We start from the raw sequence: 16516 nt of genomic DNA on the forward strand, positions 1-16516 counted from the left end.
CAAGCGAAGGCACGCAGTGGCTGTTCCCCGATGCGTGGGTACGATAATGGCACCAGATCAATTAGGGCAGTGAAATGTACATCATACGAGCCTCCTCCTAATCCAGGAGTTTCTCAGCTAACGTATTTCTCTCCTCGTTAACTGCTTCGGTGTCTTCTGCTCTTTCAAAAATAGTACCTACTATAACGGGTCCTGAAGAGGGGGCCAGCTGGCACCCGCCTCGGGGCATCAAAAGAGCGAACAGGGCTTTGGGGGAGGCAAGACACAGGCGAGCAGGCAGGGAGCTGCTGGAATGAGGGCAGGGTGGGCTCTCACCCTCCTCAAATCCTCAGGGAGGGGATGCAAAGCAAGGCCAGACCAGCCCATCCTCCTACCCAAAGCGAGGTCTCCGCACCCCAGGCTGGGGGGCGAGGACTTCATGGGTGTGAAGGGGCACAATGCCTGCCTCCCTGGGCTGGCACCGCTCTCCTCCAAGCCCACCTCTGGGTGCTGGGCTCTCCCCAGGATGGGGATTCCCTCCACACAAGACAGTGGGGGGGATGCCGCCCCCCCTTTTTGCCACTGCCTGCCAGGCAGCAGCATCACGCTGCCTCACAGGGCTGGGGGGGTCCCCCAGCCTGTCACCCCCACCTCCCACGCACTACACCCCCCCATCCTTGCATTGCACCAGGGTGAGAACCTGCACCAGAGAAAAGGCGGGGGGTGGGGGGGGGGGGGGGCACGACTGCTCATCCTCTTAGACCGGGGTGCCCCCCCCAGCAAGTGTCCCCCCTCCAGGCTCCCCTTAAAACCGAGATGTTACCCCCCAACCAAAGCTGCCCCCCCCAACTCTTCTGCAGAGCTTTCTGACAGACAATCGGTGCCCCCCGGTCTACCCCCACCCCAGGACCCTCCCTTAGGAGGAGAGCAGCCCCCCCCCGCCGCTCCAGGCATTCCCCACCCAAACCAGGGCTCCCCCACGCCAGAGATGACTCCCCTAAAAACAGACTCCCCCCAACCCACCGTGCCCCCCGCCCCAAGGCGCCCCCCGGCAGTGCGCGCCCCCCACGCAGCCAGGGGGCGCCCTCACCGCCCCCGGCCCCTCACCCTTGACGATGCGCTCGGTGGTCGGCAGCTTGTTGTGGCCGCGCCCGGACATGGTGGTGATTGTGGTGGTTGTAGGGCCGCTCAACGGCCTTCACCCGGCCCCGCTCCCCTCTAAAAGGAGGGGGCCGCGGAGGTGTTACCGGCGGCTGAGCGGGCCCCGGCGGACGGGCTGGGGGAGCCGCTCGGTGCCCCGGCAGCGGCGGCGCTCGGCCCTCCTCCCTCTTCCCCCCCCCTCCCTCCCCTCCCTACACGGCGAATGCGCAGGCGCCGCGCCGCGCCCGCCCCGCCCCTCCGCGCCTGCGCACCAGCCCGTGAGGAGAGAGGGGGCGGTGCCGCGCCTGCGCCCGTGTCACGTGGGCGCCTCCCCCCCACTCCAACCTCTTCCTGCCGCCATCTTGGAGGGGAAGGGGGATGTTGCTAGGCGACGAGGGGGCAACATGGCGGGAGGGCTGTGAGGGGAGGGTCGCGACGCAGAGGGATTTGGGCAGGGATCTGCATTTGCAGAGGGACCTGGACAGGCTGGATCGACGGGCCGAGGTCAGTTGTGTGAGGTTTAACAAGGCCAAGTGCCAGGTCCTGCACTTGGGTCAAAACAACCCCATGCAACGCTCCAGGCTTGGGGAAGAATGGCCAGAAAGCTGCCTGGCAGAGAAGGTACTGGGGGTGCTGGCTGACAGCCAGCTAAGCATGAGCCAGCAGTGTGCCCAGGTGGCCAAGGAGGCCAACAGCATCCTGGCTTGTGGCAGCACTGGTGTGGCCAGCAGGAGCAGGGCAGGGATGGTGCCCCGTGCTCAGCACTGGGGAGGCCCCACCTCGATTCTTGGATTCAGTTTTGGGCCCCTTGGGACAAGAAGGACCTTGAGGTGCTGGAGCATGTCCAGAGAAGGGCAACAGAGGTGGGGAAGGGTCTGGAGAACAAATGTGCTGGGGAGCGGCTGAGGGAGCTGGGGTTTTAGCCTGGAGAAGAGGGGGCTGAGGGGAGCCCTTCTCGCTCTCTGCAGCTGCCTAAAAGGGGCTGGAGTGAGGGGGGGGTGTCAGTCTCTGCTCCCAAGTCACCAGTGACAGGACGAGAGGGAACGGCCTCAAGCTGCGCCAGGGGAGGTTTAGGTTGGAGATGAGGGAAATTTTCTTCACTGCAAGAGCAGTCAGGTATTGGCACAGGCTGCCGAGAGAGGTGGGGGAATCACCATCCCTGGGGGGGTTCAAAAAATGTGTAGACATGGCACTTCATGGCATGGTTTAGGAGGCCTGGGGGTGTTGGGTTGACAGTTGGACTCAATGATCCTAGAGCTCTTTTCCAACCTTAACAATTCTATGATTACCTCCATAAGCCCAAGGGGTACCTCACCCCTCGGCACCCCCTTGCTGTGACCTCCCCCCTACCCCCTTAGCCTGCTTGAGGGCTGGTAGAGGAGGTGGGGAAAACACAGCAAGTAAAAATAAACCTCCACGCCACCCTTCTGCCAGCGCAGATTGGGAACTTAGGCGTTTGTGCAGCCCGACGGCTTGAGGCATATGGGGAAGCACAGGCAAGCGTCAGCACTCCCACTGCATATAACAAGAAGAGCTTGAGTTTGAGGGCCGAGGGTGACCCCAACCAGCACAGCTTGCTGCGTTTAACCTTTCTGCTGAGGTGGGTGACCGAGGTCACAGCATTCATTAAAACATGAGGATTTTGCAGCAAAAACCAGCCCACCTGAAGCCTCGATGCACAGGCTGGGAGCGCTGCTGCCTGACAGCCCCCCTTGCAAGCACCTGGGCAGTGCTGAGGAGGAGAGAGAGCCAGACAGATGCATGCTGCAACCTTTCTTCCTTAGAATAGCATTTATTTTTAAAAACCACCACAGAACTTCAAACTTGTTTTCTTTAACTGCAACGGGGTTTCTAAAAATTGTGCTTGCCACTCAAAGCTGGCAGCTTGAGGGCAATGGTATATAAAAAGGCAAAAGACAAAGTAGAAAAGCAAAGTATGCTTTTTTTTTTTTTCTTTTCTTTCCTTCCCCTAATGCAGGGTGGGGAAGCAAGGACACAAATAATGCTGCTCCGAGTCAGGCTCCCTCGTGTGAGCTGGAGAGGAATATAACACCCTGCAGACCCACTCTGAAACCTCAGTCTCCCTCCAGCCAGATGTTAATGCTTGGAAATATTTTAAAAATAAAATTAAAAAGGGCTTTTTGACTCTAAAGGCAATTCTTGGAGGTCTCTGCCACGCGGGCAGGCAGGGGGGGAGGTGTCAGTGCCATCTTCTGTCAGGCGCATCGCACTGCACAGCCCTGGAAATCGGGGCTGGAAAAGCAGGATTGCATCACCCAGCCCAGCTCAAAACCTTCCCTTTGGAAAAATCCTGAACCAGCGGAGCTCCCACCCCTTCACACCCTGGCCAGCTCCGGCCACGGGGAGGTTTTCTGCTGCTAGAGCACGCTTGCAACTCTCCATCATTACAGAATATATTTTATTCATGGAATTTTACAAATAACTTTACAATTCACGTGACATAAGTTATATTCTTTGTTTCAACGCTTATCTCTTACAACACCTGAGTTATTGAAACACTGAGATGGAACTTGAGCTTTGAACCGGACACGGGAAGGGGAACACGGATGAAAATCCATAACAAGCTCGATTTGGGTTGTTTTCCCTCCTCATCCTCCCATCTGCCCCATCCCGTCCCCGCCAGCGGGTACCAGCTGCCCGAGCCAGGGACAGGAGCTCTCTCCCACCGCTCTGCGAGGAGCCTTGTTTCTCTGAGGGGGTTTCACCCCTCGACACCCCAAATTTCAGGGTTGCAGATTTCTCAAAATTCAGTTGGCAAGAAACAGGGTTAAACTCGAAATGAGAAGACAACGGACTCATGATTCCCCACCGTGTGCCAGCTCCAAGCAAGCCAAGCGTCAGTCCTCGCCACGTTGCCAGCTCTCGGGAACGCGGGGGACCTCCCAGCCACACTCTGCAAACACCTCGTGGTCCCCAGAGAACAGACAACAAGATTTTCCCCCCTTCGCCTCCAACGCGGCAGCTTTTCCATCTGTACGCGCCGCTGCACCGCTCCTGCCAGCCCCGGCAGCGCTATGGCTGCCCTCTGCCCTGTGGAAAGCCGCCAGCGATACCGTGTTTTCCAAATACTTCCTTCAGAGAGAAGAGAGGGCACGTATGCCATAGAAAGGACTCAGTTTTTCCACATCAAGTCGGTCAGATGGGACTGCGGCTCTCTCAAGCAGGGAAAGGGAGTTTCCAACACCACTTTCCTCCCAACTACTGAGAAATTAGCAGCAACCTAAAGCACAGGTAACAACCCTGAGGTGCTGCAGAGGTGGCGGGGTGCCCAAGGTGGGACAGACTGTGCTGCTTCGAGGTGGCTCTGTCCCAGGGACCAGCCACAGAGTGACTTACGATAACTGTCCACACGAACAAGAGACACTGCCTGGGATAAAGCAGAGCCTGTTTCTCCTTGAAGGCATCACCAATGGCAGCGAGCAGCCCAAGGACCGTGTGGTACCTCTGCATTGAGGGGTGGCTCCCAAGAAGGCTCCCTGCTCCTCGACATGCTGATATTTAACCGTGTGGGACAAAGCCAACAGCTTCCCAGGTGCCAAGGGGACAAAGTCAATGCCCGGCCTAGCCAAAGCCACCAAGAGCAGAGATGCCGATCCACAAGGATGCTGGCAGTGCCGCTTCTCAACAGGCAGAGACCTAAGGACTCAGGGACAGCTGTTAGGAGCCTAAGAGGAATATCATCCAGCTGGCACCTAAGGCAAATTAGGAATGACAGTGAGGTACTAGCAGCCAGCGATCAAACCAGGGTACTGGATGGTGCTGAGCCTGCCCCAGGCCGTGCCAAGGGCCAAGGTCCCTTGCCTCTCTTGTGATGGGCAGGAAAAATACCCAGCACACCCTCTGCTTTGCTTTCCAACAGGGGTGGAAGGCAAGGCATGGGGAGCCTCAGCTCCAGCCCCCAGCACCGAGCAGCACCGAGCTGAGGTGGCAGGATGGCTGTCACCCCATCACATGCACCTCATGGCCACCTGCACAAGCAGGGAGCGAAGGAAGACGCTCAGTGACAAGCCATCCCCGCACGTACACCAAAGCACTTCTCAAAGCCGTCCGCACCGCTCCTTCACCCCAATCCAACGCCGTACCCACTAGGGTAAGCTGCCTAAATCAGCTCCCGCTTATCCACATGGCCACAAACTCACAGCTCCTGGGTGCAGGATAAGGTCTGGGGGGAGAAGGGGGTGCAAGGGAACATCAAGAGACACGGGTGGGGTGGGCAACATTATCAATATGATAATAAGTCAATTCACCTAGTGAATCTGGGGAAAGCCAGCTCAGAAGCAGAGCTGTGAAATGCCTGTAACACCCTTCTCTGGCTACTCCCTAAGGCTGGAAACACACAACCTAAAGAGGTTCACAGTCTATTTTTTTTTTTTTTAAAAAACACCCCCCCACCCTGAACCTCAGCAACTCAGCAGCATCAGCGTTTAAAAACCAGTGTTCGTTCCCAGGTGTCGGAGTGAGCTGGGTCACAGTGTAAGGACCGATCCCCCGGCTGGGGAGCCTGTGGCCGGGCAGGGGCTCGCCCTGCCAGCTCTGCCCTTGTGCCCTTCTCGCCAGCATTGCTGCACACCTGCACTCGGGGAAGGAGGAGGGGTTTTCCCCCCCCCCCATACAGCAGCAGGAACCTAAAGGAGGCAAGAGCATCCTACTAGCCTTCTCCCAGCCGCTGCCCCATGCAGCCTGCGTCCGTCAGTCCGACCCGCAAGGGTTGTGGTTTGGTGTCCTCTGCTCCCAGCGCTGACGCCCAGAATGTGCTTTATAAAAATATAAGAAAGAAAACAAACCCTCTTCACCCTGCTCTTCCCAGGGCATTGTGCAGGTTGCCAAGGCAGAACGGGAGCAAAACCAGATGTGGCTTCAGAGAAACATTTCTGAAGACAGCAAGGATGATGCTCAAATCATGAGCCGTGCTCCTCGAGCCTCCTCTTCCTCAGCAGCCCTCTGGGCTTGGAGAGCACAGCTCTGAGGACTGGCTGGTAGGTAACTCTGTCTCCTGGACCGTGCGCTCCCAAAGCAGAATACCACCTCCCCAGGCAGGAGAGAAACATCGGCTCCTTGTGCGATGCCGGCGAACGTGGCGGGTCCCCGTTCCCCTTCTTTGTGATGATATTTTTCACCCCCTGCGCATCCCTTCCCTGGTAGGTGAGCAGGCGGAGGCAGCTCGCGTCCAGCGCTAGCCCTGTACCCCACGGTCCCCCATCACGCATCCCCTGCAAAGGGGTCAGGAGTCCATCACGTCCCATCGCACTGCTCCGAACACAAGGAGAGGAGCCACACAGCTAGAGCTGCTCCTGTCTCCCAACTCCATCCTTCCCAGAAGATGCAAGGAGAGAAGGGATATGACACTGGAAAGAGATCCTCTGGTCAGTTCGGTCCTACGGCAAAGGGGATTAAGCTCCCCTCAGCCTTAAACCAAAATAAAACGGTCTGTGGAATAGCTTTAAAAGCAATGCCTCTTCTTCTGTAGTGTGATGTCAGTGTCCACACAGGTACCGTCATATGCTTGCAGCCGGAAAAGGAAAGGAAAAAAAAAAGAAATATGCCCTCCCCACCCCCCCAAAAAATAACCCCAAACCACGGAAAAGCTGGAACCGGACTGCAAGACGGGCTGGTCCTACCCTATCTGGATCTGGCCAGAGTACATGGTGAGCAGCACCATGATGGTGAACCCCGTCAGCAGCCCCGCGTTCTGGATGGCGAAGGTGATCAGCGTGCTGCCGTTCTGCTCGTCCTCCTGGCTGACCTCATTCATTTCGGGGAACTGCAGTGGGGGGAAGAGAGAGATCAATGGCAGGGCTCGGTGACAGGAGCGGCTCCGTCCTTCCCCACTGCTTCCCACCCTGCACCACCGTCCCAGCCAATATTCACCACCCAGCCCGGGGCTCTCAGCGGGGTCGCTGCGCCACCAGCCCAGGAGGCGAAGCAAAGCAGAGGCGAACACCGGCCACTACAGAGAGCATCCACGTTGGCCAGGGGGTCAAAGCAAACACCCTGCTATACCCTCCATGCCTGCCTTGCCTCCAGGCTGAGGATAGCCAGAGCTCTTCCCAGCCAGGCAAAATAAAAACAAACCCTGGCAAGGTCCTGACCGCACGCCCGGCTTCCCCCTGGGCTCATCATTTACCATGTCAGCCAGTGCTATGTACAGAAACATCCCTCCGGCCAGAGCGAAGATCCAGTTGGCAGAGAAGTGGCTGCCAGCCACGATGCCAAAGGCCAAGCCCACATAGCAGCAGCAGGCGGAGATGAAGTTGAAGAAGAGCGCTTGGCGGATGGTCATCCCGGCGTTCAGCAGGATGACAAAGTCTCCTGCGGGAGAAGAGGATGAGAGGATGAGGAGGGAAGGGGCTGTCACAGCGTAGGCAGCGGCAGCAGCATTGGGACAGCACCGAAGTGCTCGTGTTCAGCACCCGCTTTTGCAGGAGGTCAAGTGCGGGCTCCCCGCGCCCGCTGGCGCCAAGCGCTGACCACAGCGGCTGCCTGCCAGCTCCCGGCCCTGCCTGCGCATAAATTCGGACATTCAAACCCAAACCGCTGCCCGCCTCCCCCCTTCCAAACCAGCGAGGTGTTGGTGTTTTTTCTTTTTCCTTCAGATGTCTCCATCTAAATTTAAATCTCAGACATCATATTACCTCGTTATTTTTAGAGCTGTGATTACTCAGTGTAGTTTACAGCCCTGCCTTCCCCACATCATTACTGTTTATTCCACCCCACATTTGCCTTTCTCTTGAGAAACAACGGGTAGGACCAGGAAAGCAGCGGGATTAGCCTTAAAGAGGTGCAGATCCGAGAGCCCCTGCAGCACCTTTCCCCGAGGACTCACGTACCCAGCTCGTGCGGGAACTCCTCGCAGAGGATGGCCACGGAGGTGCTGATTCCTTGGAAGACGGAGACGGTGAAGGAGGCACCGATGGCCAGCCCGTCGATGAAGTTGTGGAGGCCGTCACTGAGGGTGATCATCCACGCCAGCGTGCCGATGTCGGAGTACCGCACCTCCTTCAGCCAGTAACACGCGCTCTGGGAGGCCTGCAGGTCCTGCCATGGCACCCCGATGGCGGGGTCTCAGCACCCAGCCAGTCTTGGGCAGGGGGATCACTGCTCCCTCCACCGGCCAGGGGAACCCACCCCTCCATGCATTAAATCCACACAAGGCTGGACCCGAGCCATTTGCTTTCCACCACCCACAGCGAATTTTGTCAGAGAGGTGCAATTGGCTTCAAAACTGCTCTTTTTCATTGACAGGCAGTTTTTTTTTCCACGCACCCACCCGCAACCCCACGGGAAGAGGCACTAACCTGGACAGAGAGGGAGCCCACCACAACCTTCTCATCCCCAGAGGGGTTCTTGCACTCCAGCTCACTGGTTATGTGCGGGATCATGTGGTCCAGGTCCCCGTTCTGCAGCTTCTCGGTGACCCCCTCATCATGGTCCTTCTTGGACGGCAGAGCCTCAGGGCCGTAGTGGCTGTGCCCGTGGTGATGCTGCGGGACAGGGTGGGATTCACGGGTGTCAGCCATCCCTGCCGTTTCTGCCGTTTCCCACCCAAGCAGCCCCAGCTCAGCCTCACCTGGTCCTTCTGCTTCAGGAACATCTTCAGGACCTTCTCTGTGAAGAAGAAGAGGTAGAAGCCCCCAAACACCACAGCAGATTTGGAAACGTAGTAAGCCTCTTGAGGGTTGAATCCAAATGCCTGCAGGCAAAAGGGGACAAGTGACAGGAGTGAGAAACAGTCTCCAGAAGTGTCCTTCATCTGTGTTTGCCCCCAGCACCTCTGGGGCAACACTGCTGCTTTCTGACCTCTCTAAGCAGCAGCTGCTTTGGGGGCAAGCTCAGAAAGTGCCTTCATGCACCTTTAATCTCCCTCACGCCCCCAGCCAAGCCAGCTGTGCCCCAAGGTGTTGGATCCACCACCCTATACCAGGGCAGGGATCTCAAAAGCAGGCTTATAAAGCCTCTGCTGTCTCAGCATGAAGGCAACCTGCCTGTAGGGCTGGAAAGGGCAATAAAATAGCGCTTCTCTGCTTGAAGCAGACCAGAGGTCTCCCTGGAGCAACTCCCTTCCAAAGAGGGGCGAAACACCAGCTCCGGCTGCAGTCCCGAGGGGCTCCCAGCCTCCGTACCTCGCTCTCGGCACCCCTCCGATGCCGCCTTCCCCTTCTCCAGCCAGCGAGCGCCCAGAGAGAGAGAAACAGCCCCCGAGCGAGAGAAAAGGACAGACCTGACGGTCCTCACCCTACCTCAGGAATGAGCTGGAAGAGGGCGTTGGAGTAGAGAGTTCCAATCGCCAGAGCTATGAAGTAGAGGAGCAGCCGCTTGTAAAAGGTCTTCTTCATGAAGGGCACCACGCTGGCTCCCACCAGCGAGCAGAGGGAGATGACGGTCACGCAGAGGAAACCGTAACCCCAGACTGCGGCGTGCGTGCCAAACCCACCCCGGGGAATCGGACGAGGGGAAGTTGTCGGAGGGAAAGGAGATCAACGTGGGGAAGGGGAGGGAGGGGAAGGAATCCACGCCGAAAGGAAAGAGAGAGGAGGGAGAGAGAGGGGGGGAGAGAAGAGGACATTCATTAGTGATTGCTTGTTCATCTGGCATTGGTTCAAGAGGGGTGACCCTGGTGCTGAGTGGCTCTGGAAACAGCTTTTTGGGAAGGGCTGGAGGGAAGCCCTGCTGTGGAGCTTGCACCAAACGACCGGGGGAGGAGGCCTCCCTGGGAGCAAGCAGCTCTCGGGTAGCAGCGGGATGAAGCTGAATTTGACAGCCAGGCTGTTTCTGAGCCAGCACCCCAGCTCTGCTCCCCGAGCCCCTCACGGGACATTGGGCAGCCATTCCAGGGCCACAGAGCGATGAGGTCCCCCGAGCATCTACGTACGCTCCATCCTCATCCTGCAGCCCGGAGAGATGCGGCCTGTCCCCGCAAGCCAGCTGGGATGCTCCGACTGACGGTGAGGGTGGAGCGTACGTAAGTCATTTCGATTCCTGGCAGATCAGGAAATACAGGTGCTTGGTTTTTATGTTTGGCAAATAAAAGTCACAGTTCTGGAGCTGAAAAGGAGCCTTGAAAAAAAACATCCCCCTGCCAATATGGACGAGACATTTCCTGCCCAACAGCAAAGCAGGCAACGTCGGGGAGCGAAACCCAGCGGCAGCAAAGGCTGCTCTGCTCAGAGGGAAGGTCGCCCCTTAAACGCAGAGTTTTAAGGCTGGATGTGCAGGAGCTCAGATCTAGCTCGTCTCCTCCCCAGTTGACAGGGATGAGCTCTGTGAAGCCTCCTGGACCAGGGGGCCGAGGAAGCACGCATGTTTCAAAGGTGTCCAATCTGAGAGCGCGTGGGTGTATTTATTCAACTCCGGAACTGTGCGATTACAACACAATTAATTTGCAATGTATCTGTCGGTCCCATCAGAGCACCAGGAAACCTCACATAAGCCTAAACCCTTGTAGGAGGCTTGTAAATCAGCAAGACAAAAAAAGGCAATTAAAACATTTGTAGAAGTTGGCTGACTCGAGAGGAAAGCGGTGCTTCTCCAGGCTGTTCCCTGCGCTTTTACGCTGACATTTCCTCCCTCTTGCAGGTCTTTCCATCCGGCTCATGCCACAAGCACTGACGCATCTCAGCGGCCTCAGAGCCGGGCAGCTCTGCATGAAGCAGGGCTGAGCACGTCCCTCCAAGGGAGAAACTCCCTTGCAAAGCAGACAGCCCACGGGGCAGGAGCAAACGGCTTCTCCCAGCACCTTCCCGGAGCTCAGACCTGGCCAGCAGCCTCGCAAGGACCGGCAGGGTTTGAGGGCACAGCCTCCTCACGCTGCCTGCACACTCAAGAGAGTTTCCTGGTGCTTGGAGGGGCCAGAAAAGCCCTGCAGAGCCCCTGAGACAAGCCCTCAGCCTCGGGTGATGGAGGGATCGGTTCGATTCAGCAGGGTGGAGGCAGAGAGGGCACTCAGAATGCTGCCCTTGGAGACGGGAGAGAGGCAGGGACTTTCTACCGCACCTCTGGGATGAGCTGGAAGAGCGCATTAGAGAGCAGCGTGCCGATGGAGAGCGCGATGAAAAACGTGAGGACCCGGCTGAAAAAGGCCTTCTCGGTACACGGTACGATGAAGACTCCGAGCAGGGAGGCCACGTTAATCATCGACACACTGAGAAAACCAAAGCCCCACACTGCGGAACGAGAAGAAACGAGGGCCAGACATTACCGAGGCTCTCGGTGCGGGGAGACGGGGAGGACCCCGAGACCCCGGATCCGGGCAGGAGGAAAAGGCTCGCTCCGGGTCTACACCCCCACGCCGGGGCTGGCCTCGCCGCACCGGAGCGTCTCTCCTTTTGCTCCGGACGTTTCAACTGTGACAAAAACCGTCATTTTTGTTGCAGGGCAGGTGGAAATGAAGCCACCAGGTTACTTGGAAGAGGCTTTTCTGAGCCAGCCCTGGCCTCACGGTGTGGGAGAAGCCAGTGCTCTGCTCAGGGCAGCTGATCCAAGACCTTGGGCATTGTCAGGACCTGGACGTAGAGAATCTCATTTAGCATCCGCTGGTGGCTGGAGCCCAGCGGGTCCCTAAACACCCCAGGCCACCTCCTCCCACCCATGGGGACTTGCAGCAAGGTCCCCATCATCCAGCTATCCTGGAGAGCCGTGCTGCAGTCACAGCTCTGACCCGCAGCTTGGGCAAAACCACGCTGCGAGCCCACAGCACAGAACACGCCGAGGAAAACCCATCAGGACTCCCAACAAGCTGCCTCCTCTCGTCTCTGCCAGACTCTGCCTGTGCCCCAGAGCCGGGAATGGGAACTGGCTGTCCCGCAGGTCCCGGGGTGCCTCACGTCCCCGAGCTCCACGCCCAGGGCCAGGCAGCGCTTGTGCCCCCCGGTTCCCCGCTTACTTTCAGCCGAGCTGGGTCTGCTCTCCTCCGTCTGCTCATTTTCCTCATTTTCCAGGTTCTCGGAGGCACACGCCCCAGACTCCAGCTGCTGCAGGATGGTGGGGCAAAACTCCTTGAACTCCCTGTGCCCCACAGCGGAGCCCTCGCTCAGGTTGTGGATGGCAAAAAGCTCGGTGGAGCTGAAGCACTGGGAAAGGGAAGAGACGGGCACGTGCCTTGAAACTCCCACAGCTCTGCATCTTTGGGGGCTTTGGGGGTCTGCAGAGCCCCTGCCTTACCCGAGAGAGGTTCACCCGCTGCTGTGGTGGCTGGGAGACGTTGGCATGTCCCACTCCCACATCCAGGCGGTTCAGCAGGGCCTTGAGCTGCTTCAGGCTCAGGGTTTCGCTCTCGCTGTACCGCTGGAGGAGATCCTGCAGGAAGGAGGCTGCGGAGAGCGCTGGTCCTGTGGCATCCCTGCCTGCCCAGACCCGCGGGCAGGGGAGAAGGCAGAGCAGCACGATCAAACAGGAACCCCAGGGACCTGTGCTGGGAATCATGGTGTCTTGGCGATGCTGGAAGAGAAACCACATGCTGCCGTTAGCTTTAGCGTCCTCAGCGGCTCCAAACACTGCTCCTCCACCCCACAGCTCTACCAGGAGATGGCAGATTTCTTCCCCAGGGACCCCCAGGCCAGGGGGGACAGAGCTTTGCACAGTGCTGACAGCACCCAGGTCCCGAGGTGGGACTCGACATCATTTTCTCAAGTGATACAAGACCCACTGCTTCTCCTCCACCCTGAGCCAAACCCCAGCACCACCTCCCCAAGCACCCTGCTCCCCCAGCTCGCTGCAGCCCTGTGCCAAGGGGCAGGGGGCTCCCGGGACACGGCTCTGGGGCCTCCCCAGCACCTCAGAATCCCTGGGGAAGAGCAGCCAGTTGTCGGAAAGCAAGCAGCAGCGTGCAGAAAGGGCTGCAGCGGGGATCCTACACGTGAGCCTCCACCAGCAGCGCACCCAGCAAACCCCAGCGCAGTTAATACCGATGCCAGCTGCCAAATTCGGCTCTCCATGGGGCAAGAAAGTCATGCACCAGACCCTGGCCACACTAACACCACGTCGCGTCCCCCTTGTCCCACCGGAGCCGGGACACATACCTCTCGGGGACCTCTGCCCACCGACGCCGGTGCTCAGAGGACACAGGAGCCCAGAGGCCAGAGGTAGCATTTTCATTCGGTTATATTTTAACTATGATAATTACAATGAACCACTCCTTGTCAGCCACAACTATAGATGCCTTTATAGTATTTGCCTAGAATCAATCCTTGCCCTCTCCGCTCCTTTCATATGAGCCGGGAATCAATAAAAGCGGGCGGCAGGGACTGGGGGGAGCCGGGTTCGCCGGCCAGCATCCGCTGGGTGCAAAGGAAGGGGCTCAGAGAGAGGGTGAGAGGCCAGGCACGACCTGCACGTCTACCTCGGGCAACACCCAAGAGGCTGGAGGGGTTCCAGGTTGCCTTCCTAGAAAAGCTTCACCAAATACTGGATGGCAAATTTGGAATTCACAAGGACAAGAAGAAAATAATTCGCTATCCGCCTCCTCTGTACGCCCAGCAGCTATCCTGTTCCCAGTCCGAGGCTCCGCTCCCCTCCTGGGGCCTTGAGCACAGGTTGCCTGATGGTTTTCCCCTTCCCAGGGGCTCCTCAGGGGAAGCATTTTGCAGCCCTGGGATGGTTCCTGCGCCATTCCGCACAGGGCCCCATCCAGCCCAGCTCTGCCCTGGCGCGGGACCTGCTGCCCCGGCCAAGCCGTGCTCCCGCCGGCCGCCCCGGCACCCCGCCACGCTCGTCTCGTGCTGACGGCTTGCAGATTTCAGTCTCCTCCAAAAACAAACCCAAGATATTTTTGAAGCCCAGCCAACCAATTGTGCTGAAAATAACCCGGAGCCGCATTTGCGAGGCACGGTGCTGCCCAGGGCGGCGGGGCCAAGCCCAGCAGGACCCTGTCCCCCCTCCGAAGGCGCCCACATTCCCGCAGGTCTTACAAGCTTACCACTACTTTGCGAGCCTTGTTTGGAGGTTTTAGCCTCCTCCTGCCAGGGCTTAACTCGGATGCTTTGGCTTAACCCCTCTCCTCCCAAAATGGGGGAGCGAGCTCCTCTGGCGAGGTGCTGGTGACGGTAACACCCTGCTCGGTGGGGGTACGTGAGGGACCTCTGTCTCTTCAGCAACACCCAGTGAGAGCTGGACACCTTCCTCTGCCTCCCCCAACCCAAATCCACCCTTCCCGACGGATCCTCCCTGGGCAATGCCCCGTTACAGCACCAGCAACCAGCCTGGGCAGCCACGTGGGACGTCTTGGTGGCCAGTGACTCCCACAAGGTACACAGGCGCTGGCACGCAGCCCACCGTGGCAAAGGCCTCTCTCCCGGCAGCACCGCATCCCGAGATGGGGATGTTGACTGCTTTTCCCCTCTCCGTGCCGGCTGAGTGCTCCCCATGTCCCTTGTCTTGCCGGGAGCCATCCTGCCCAGAGCATGCCAATTATCACCAGCCCGTGCCAAGGCACGCAGCCCTCTCCAGCGCTGAAATCGCCCCTGGGGTTTCTCCCAAAACCGGGCTGAGCCGGGCACACCCAGGATGGAAAACCGGACCTCAACTTTTACCTAGCTGCCAAACAAAAGGCAGGAAGCGGTTTGCAGGCAGAACCGGGCAGGGGTTTGAATTACACACGCTCGCTGCTGTTTTAGGGCAGAACACGGAGGAGTCGCCTCTTAGGAAGAGAAGGGCTCAAAGAGGAAGAGCCCGGGGGTCTCCAACCCCCCGAACACTGTGGGGAGCCCAGGGCAAGGCAAGAGGGTGCAAACGCGTCCAAGCCCCCCCATCCCGGGGGCAAAGAGGAGCAGCAGCAAACATCCCAGGGACACAAACCCCTGCTGCCGACTCTCCACCACAACCACCGGCTACATGGGACCCCCTCAGAGCCCCCCCAAAACCTCCTGCCCGCTACCTTCAAGGGCGTCCTCTCGCCAACCACGGGACCTGCTCCTGGGGCCCGGGGAGCCGCGGTGCTGCGCACAGCCCGGCGCCTGACCCACTTTATCGCTCGCTGCCACGCTGGGACGGGACAGAGGGAACAAACCTCTGCCACGGGGAGGGGATGCCCAGGAACCGCCTGCCCCGGCCGTCCCATGGGATGTGCCTCGGAGCGATGCCCAGCACGAACAAGACCCCAGAGGAGTTGCTGGGGCCAGGCAAAGCCCCTTTTCTTTCCCACATCCCTTGAGTTCGATTCCCAGAACTCATCGATCCAGGTCGCAAACCACTCCCCTCCTCCGAGCGGGAAGGTGACACCGGGAACAAGAAACGCTGGCAAAGCCGAGCACGGCCCCAGCGACATCAGCCCCGTGCCAGATGCTTCCCGAAATCCCGCACAGCGTCGGCTCGCTGTCGCAAACCCGGAGGGGAGCGGTGAGGTTCCCCCAAAACCCAGCCTGTCTGCACCCCTCCTCCTGCCAGAGCAGTTTGCAGCCAGTGGTCCCAACCTCCTTCTGGAGCAAAAAAAAACCGCTCCGCATGTCTGGCAGCGAAGGCAGGCAGGGCTTCCATGCCCTGGGACACGTCCGCGGCAGCTTGCCACGCTTGCGGCCGGGCCACGGCCTCCCTTTGCTCCCCCAGGCTGCCTCCAGACCCTCTCTTGTCCCTTAAAAACCTAAAAAAAAGTCCCCTAAAACCCTGCCCGCAGGCCCTGGGGTGGGCAGGCAGGCAGCAAAGCTGGCTGCCCAGGAGCTCCCCCCGGTATCCCACCCCACAGAGACCCCCCAGTCCTGCCCCAGTGTCCCCCCACTCCCTGTGCTGGACCTGCCCGCTGCCACCCCTGGTCCCCAGCCCAGTCCTCACCCCACAGCCCCCTCTGTCCCCAGTCCCTGGCCCCTTTGCCCCCTGCCCCAGTCCCGCCTGGTCCTGGCCTGGCCCCAGAGCTTGCACTGGTGGTGCCAGACCCCACAGCTGGCTCCTTCGCCCCACAGCTGGCTCCTCCGCCCCACACCCAACGCCGCCTGCACCCTCACCTGGCCCCAGACCCCACGGTCTAGTCCCAGAGCAAACCCCCTATCTGCCCCCAGGCCTTACGGCCGGTCCTAGGCGCCGTCCTAGACCCTAAAGCCGGTCCCAGACCCCAGGGCCGGTCCCTGTACCCTTCCCTGGATCCTCTCCCCCATCATCCCCATCCCGGGGCTCGGGGCCCGCCCCAGCCCGGTTCCCCGCGCCCTCCCCGCATGGCCCCGGCCCCGCAGCCGGTCCCCTGTCCCATCCCTCCCCATCGCATCGCATCGCATCGCATCCCAACCCCATCCCATCCCATCCCATCCCATCCCATCCCGGCCCGGCCCGGCCCTACCTCCCGCTCCCGCCGCCGCCGCCGCCCGCTCCGGCCGCGCAGGGCGCACGCTCAGCCGGCGGCACGGGGAGCATTGCCATTGGTCGGCGTCACGGATGGCCCGCCCCGCCCGAGGCCCCG

At 59.5% G+C, this 16516-nt stretch overlaps 2 protein-coding genes across 12 annotated transcripts in view; both read right to left on the reverse strand.

The window, feature by feature from the left end:
* The window catches only part of PPP3CC (protein phosphatase 3 catalytic subunit gamma), a 38371-nt gene extending 37050 nt beyond the window's left edge, over positions 1–1321 (reverse strand). For all 4 annotated transcript variants that reach the window (XM_064472795.1, XM_064472793.1, XM_064472794.1 and 1 more), the window contains exon 1: positions 1087–1321. In XM_064472795.1, the coding sequence (XP_064328865.1) occupies positions 1087–1138 (52 nt within the window). In that variant the 5' untranslated portion in view covers positions 1139–1321. The remainder of the gene's footprint in view (positions 1–1086) is intronic.
* A 2198-nt stretch (positions 1322–3519) lies between these two features.
* On the reverse strand, positions 3520–16425 carry SLC39A14 (solute carrier family 39 member 14). Of its 8 annotated transcripts, none has more exons than XM_064472822.1 (9): positions 16397–16425; positions 12298–12573; positions 12020–12206; positions 11131–11300; positions 8708–8830; positions 8436–8621; positions 7968–8175; positions 7265–7449; positions 3520–6901 (listed from the first exon to the last, which is right to left on the reverse strand). In XM_064472822.1, the coding sequence occupies exons 2-9, from the start codon at positions 12556–12558 to the stop codon at positions 6755–6757; spliced, it is 1467 nt and encodes a 488-aa protein (XP_064328892.1). In that variant the 5' UTR covers positions 12559–12573; positions 16397–16425; the 3' UTR covers positions 3520–6754. The 8 variants fall into 8 exon arrangements, with proteins under 8 accessions (XP_064328892.1, XP_064328890.1, XP_064328889.1 ...); XM_064472820.1 differs by lacking the exon at positions 16397–16425 and adding an exon at positions 15543–15710; XM_064472819.1 differs by lacking the exons at positions 11131–11300; positions 16397–16425 and adding exons at positions 9378–9547; positions 15140–15523.
* Between the last annotated feature and the right edge of the window lie 91 nt (positions 16426–16516).

Source organism: Phalacrocorax carbo, chromosome 24, assembly GCF_963921805.1.
Source record: "Phalacrocorax carbo chromosome 24, bPhaCar2.1, whole genome shotgun sequence".
Lineage (NCBI taxonomy): Eukaryota > Metazoa > Chordata > Aves > Suliformes > Phalacrocoracidae > Phalacrocorax > Phalacrocorax carbo.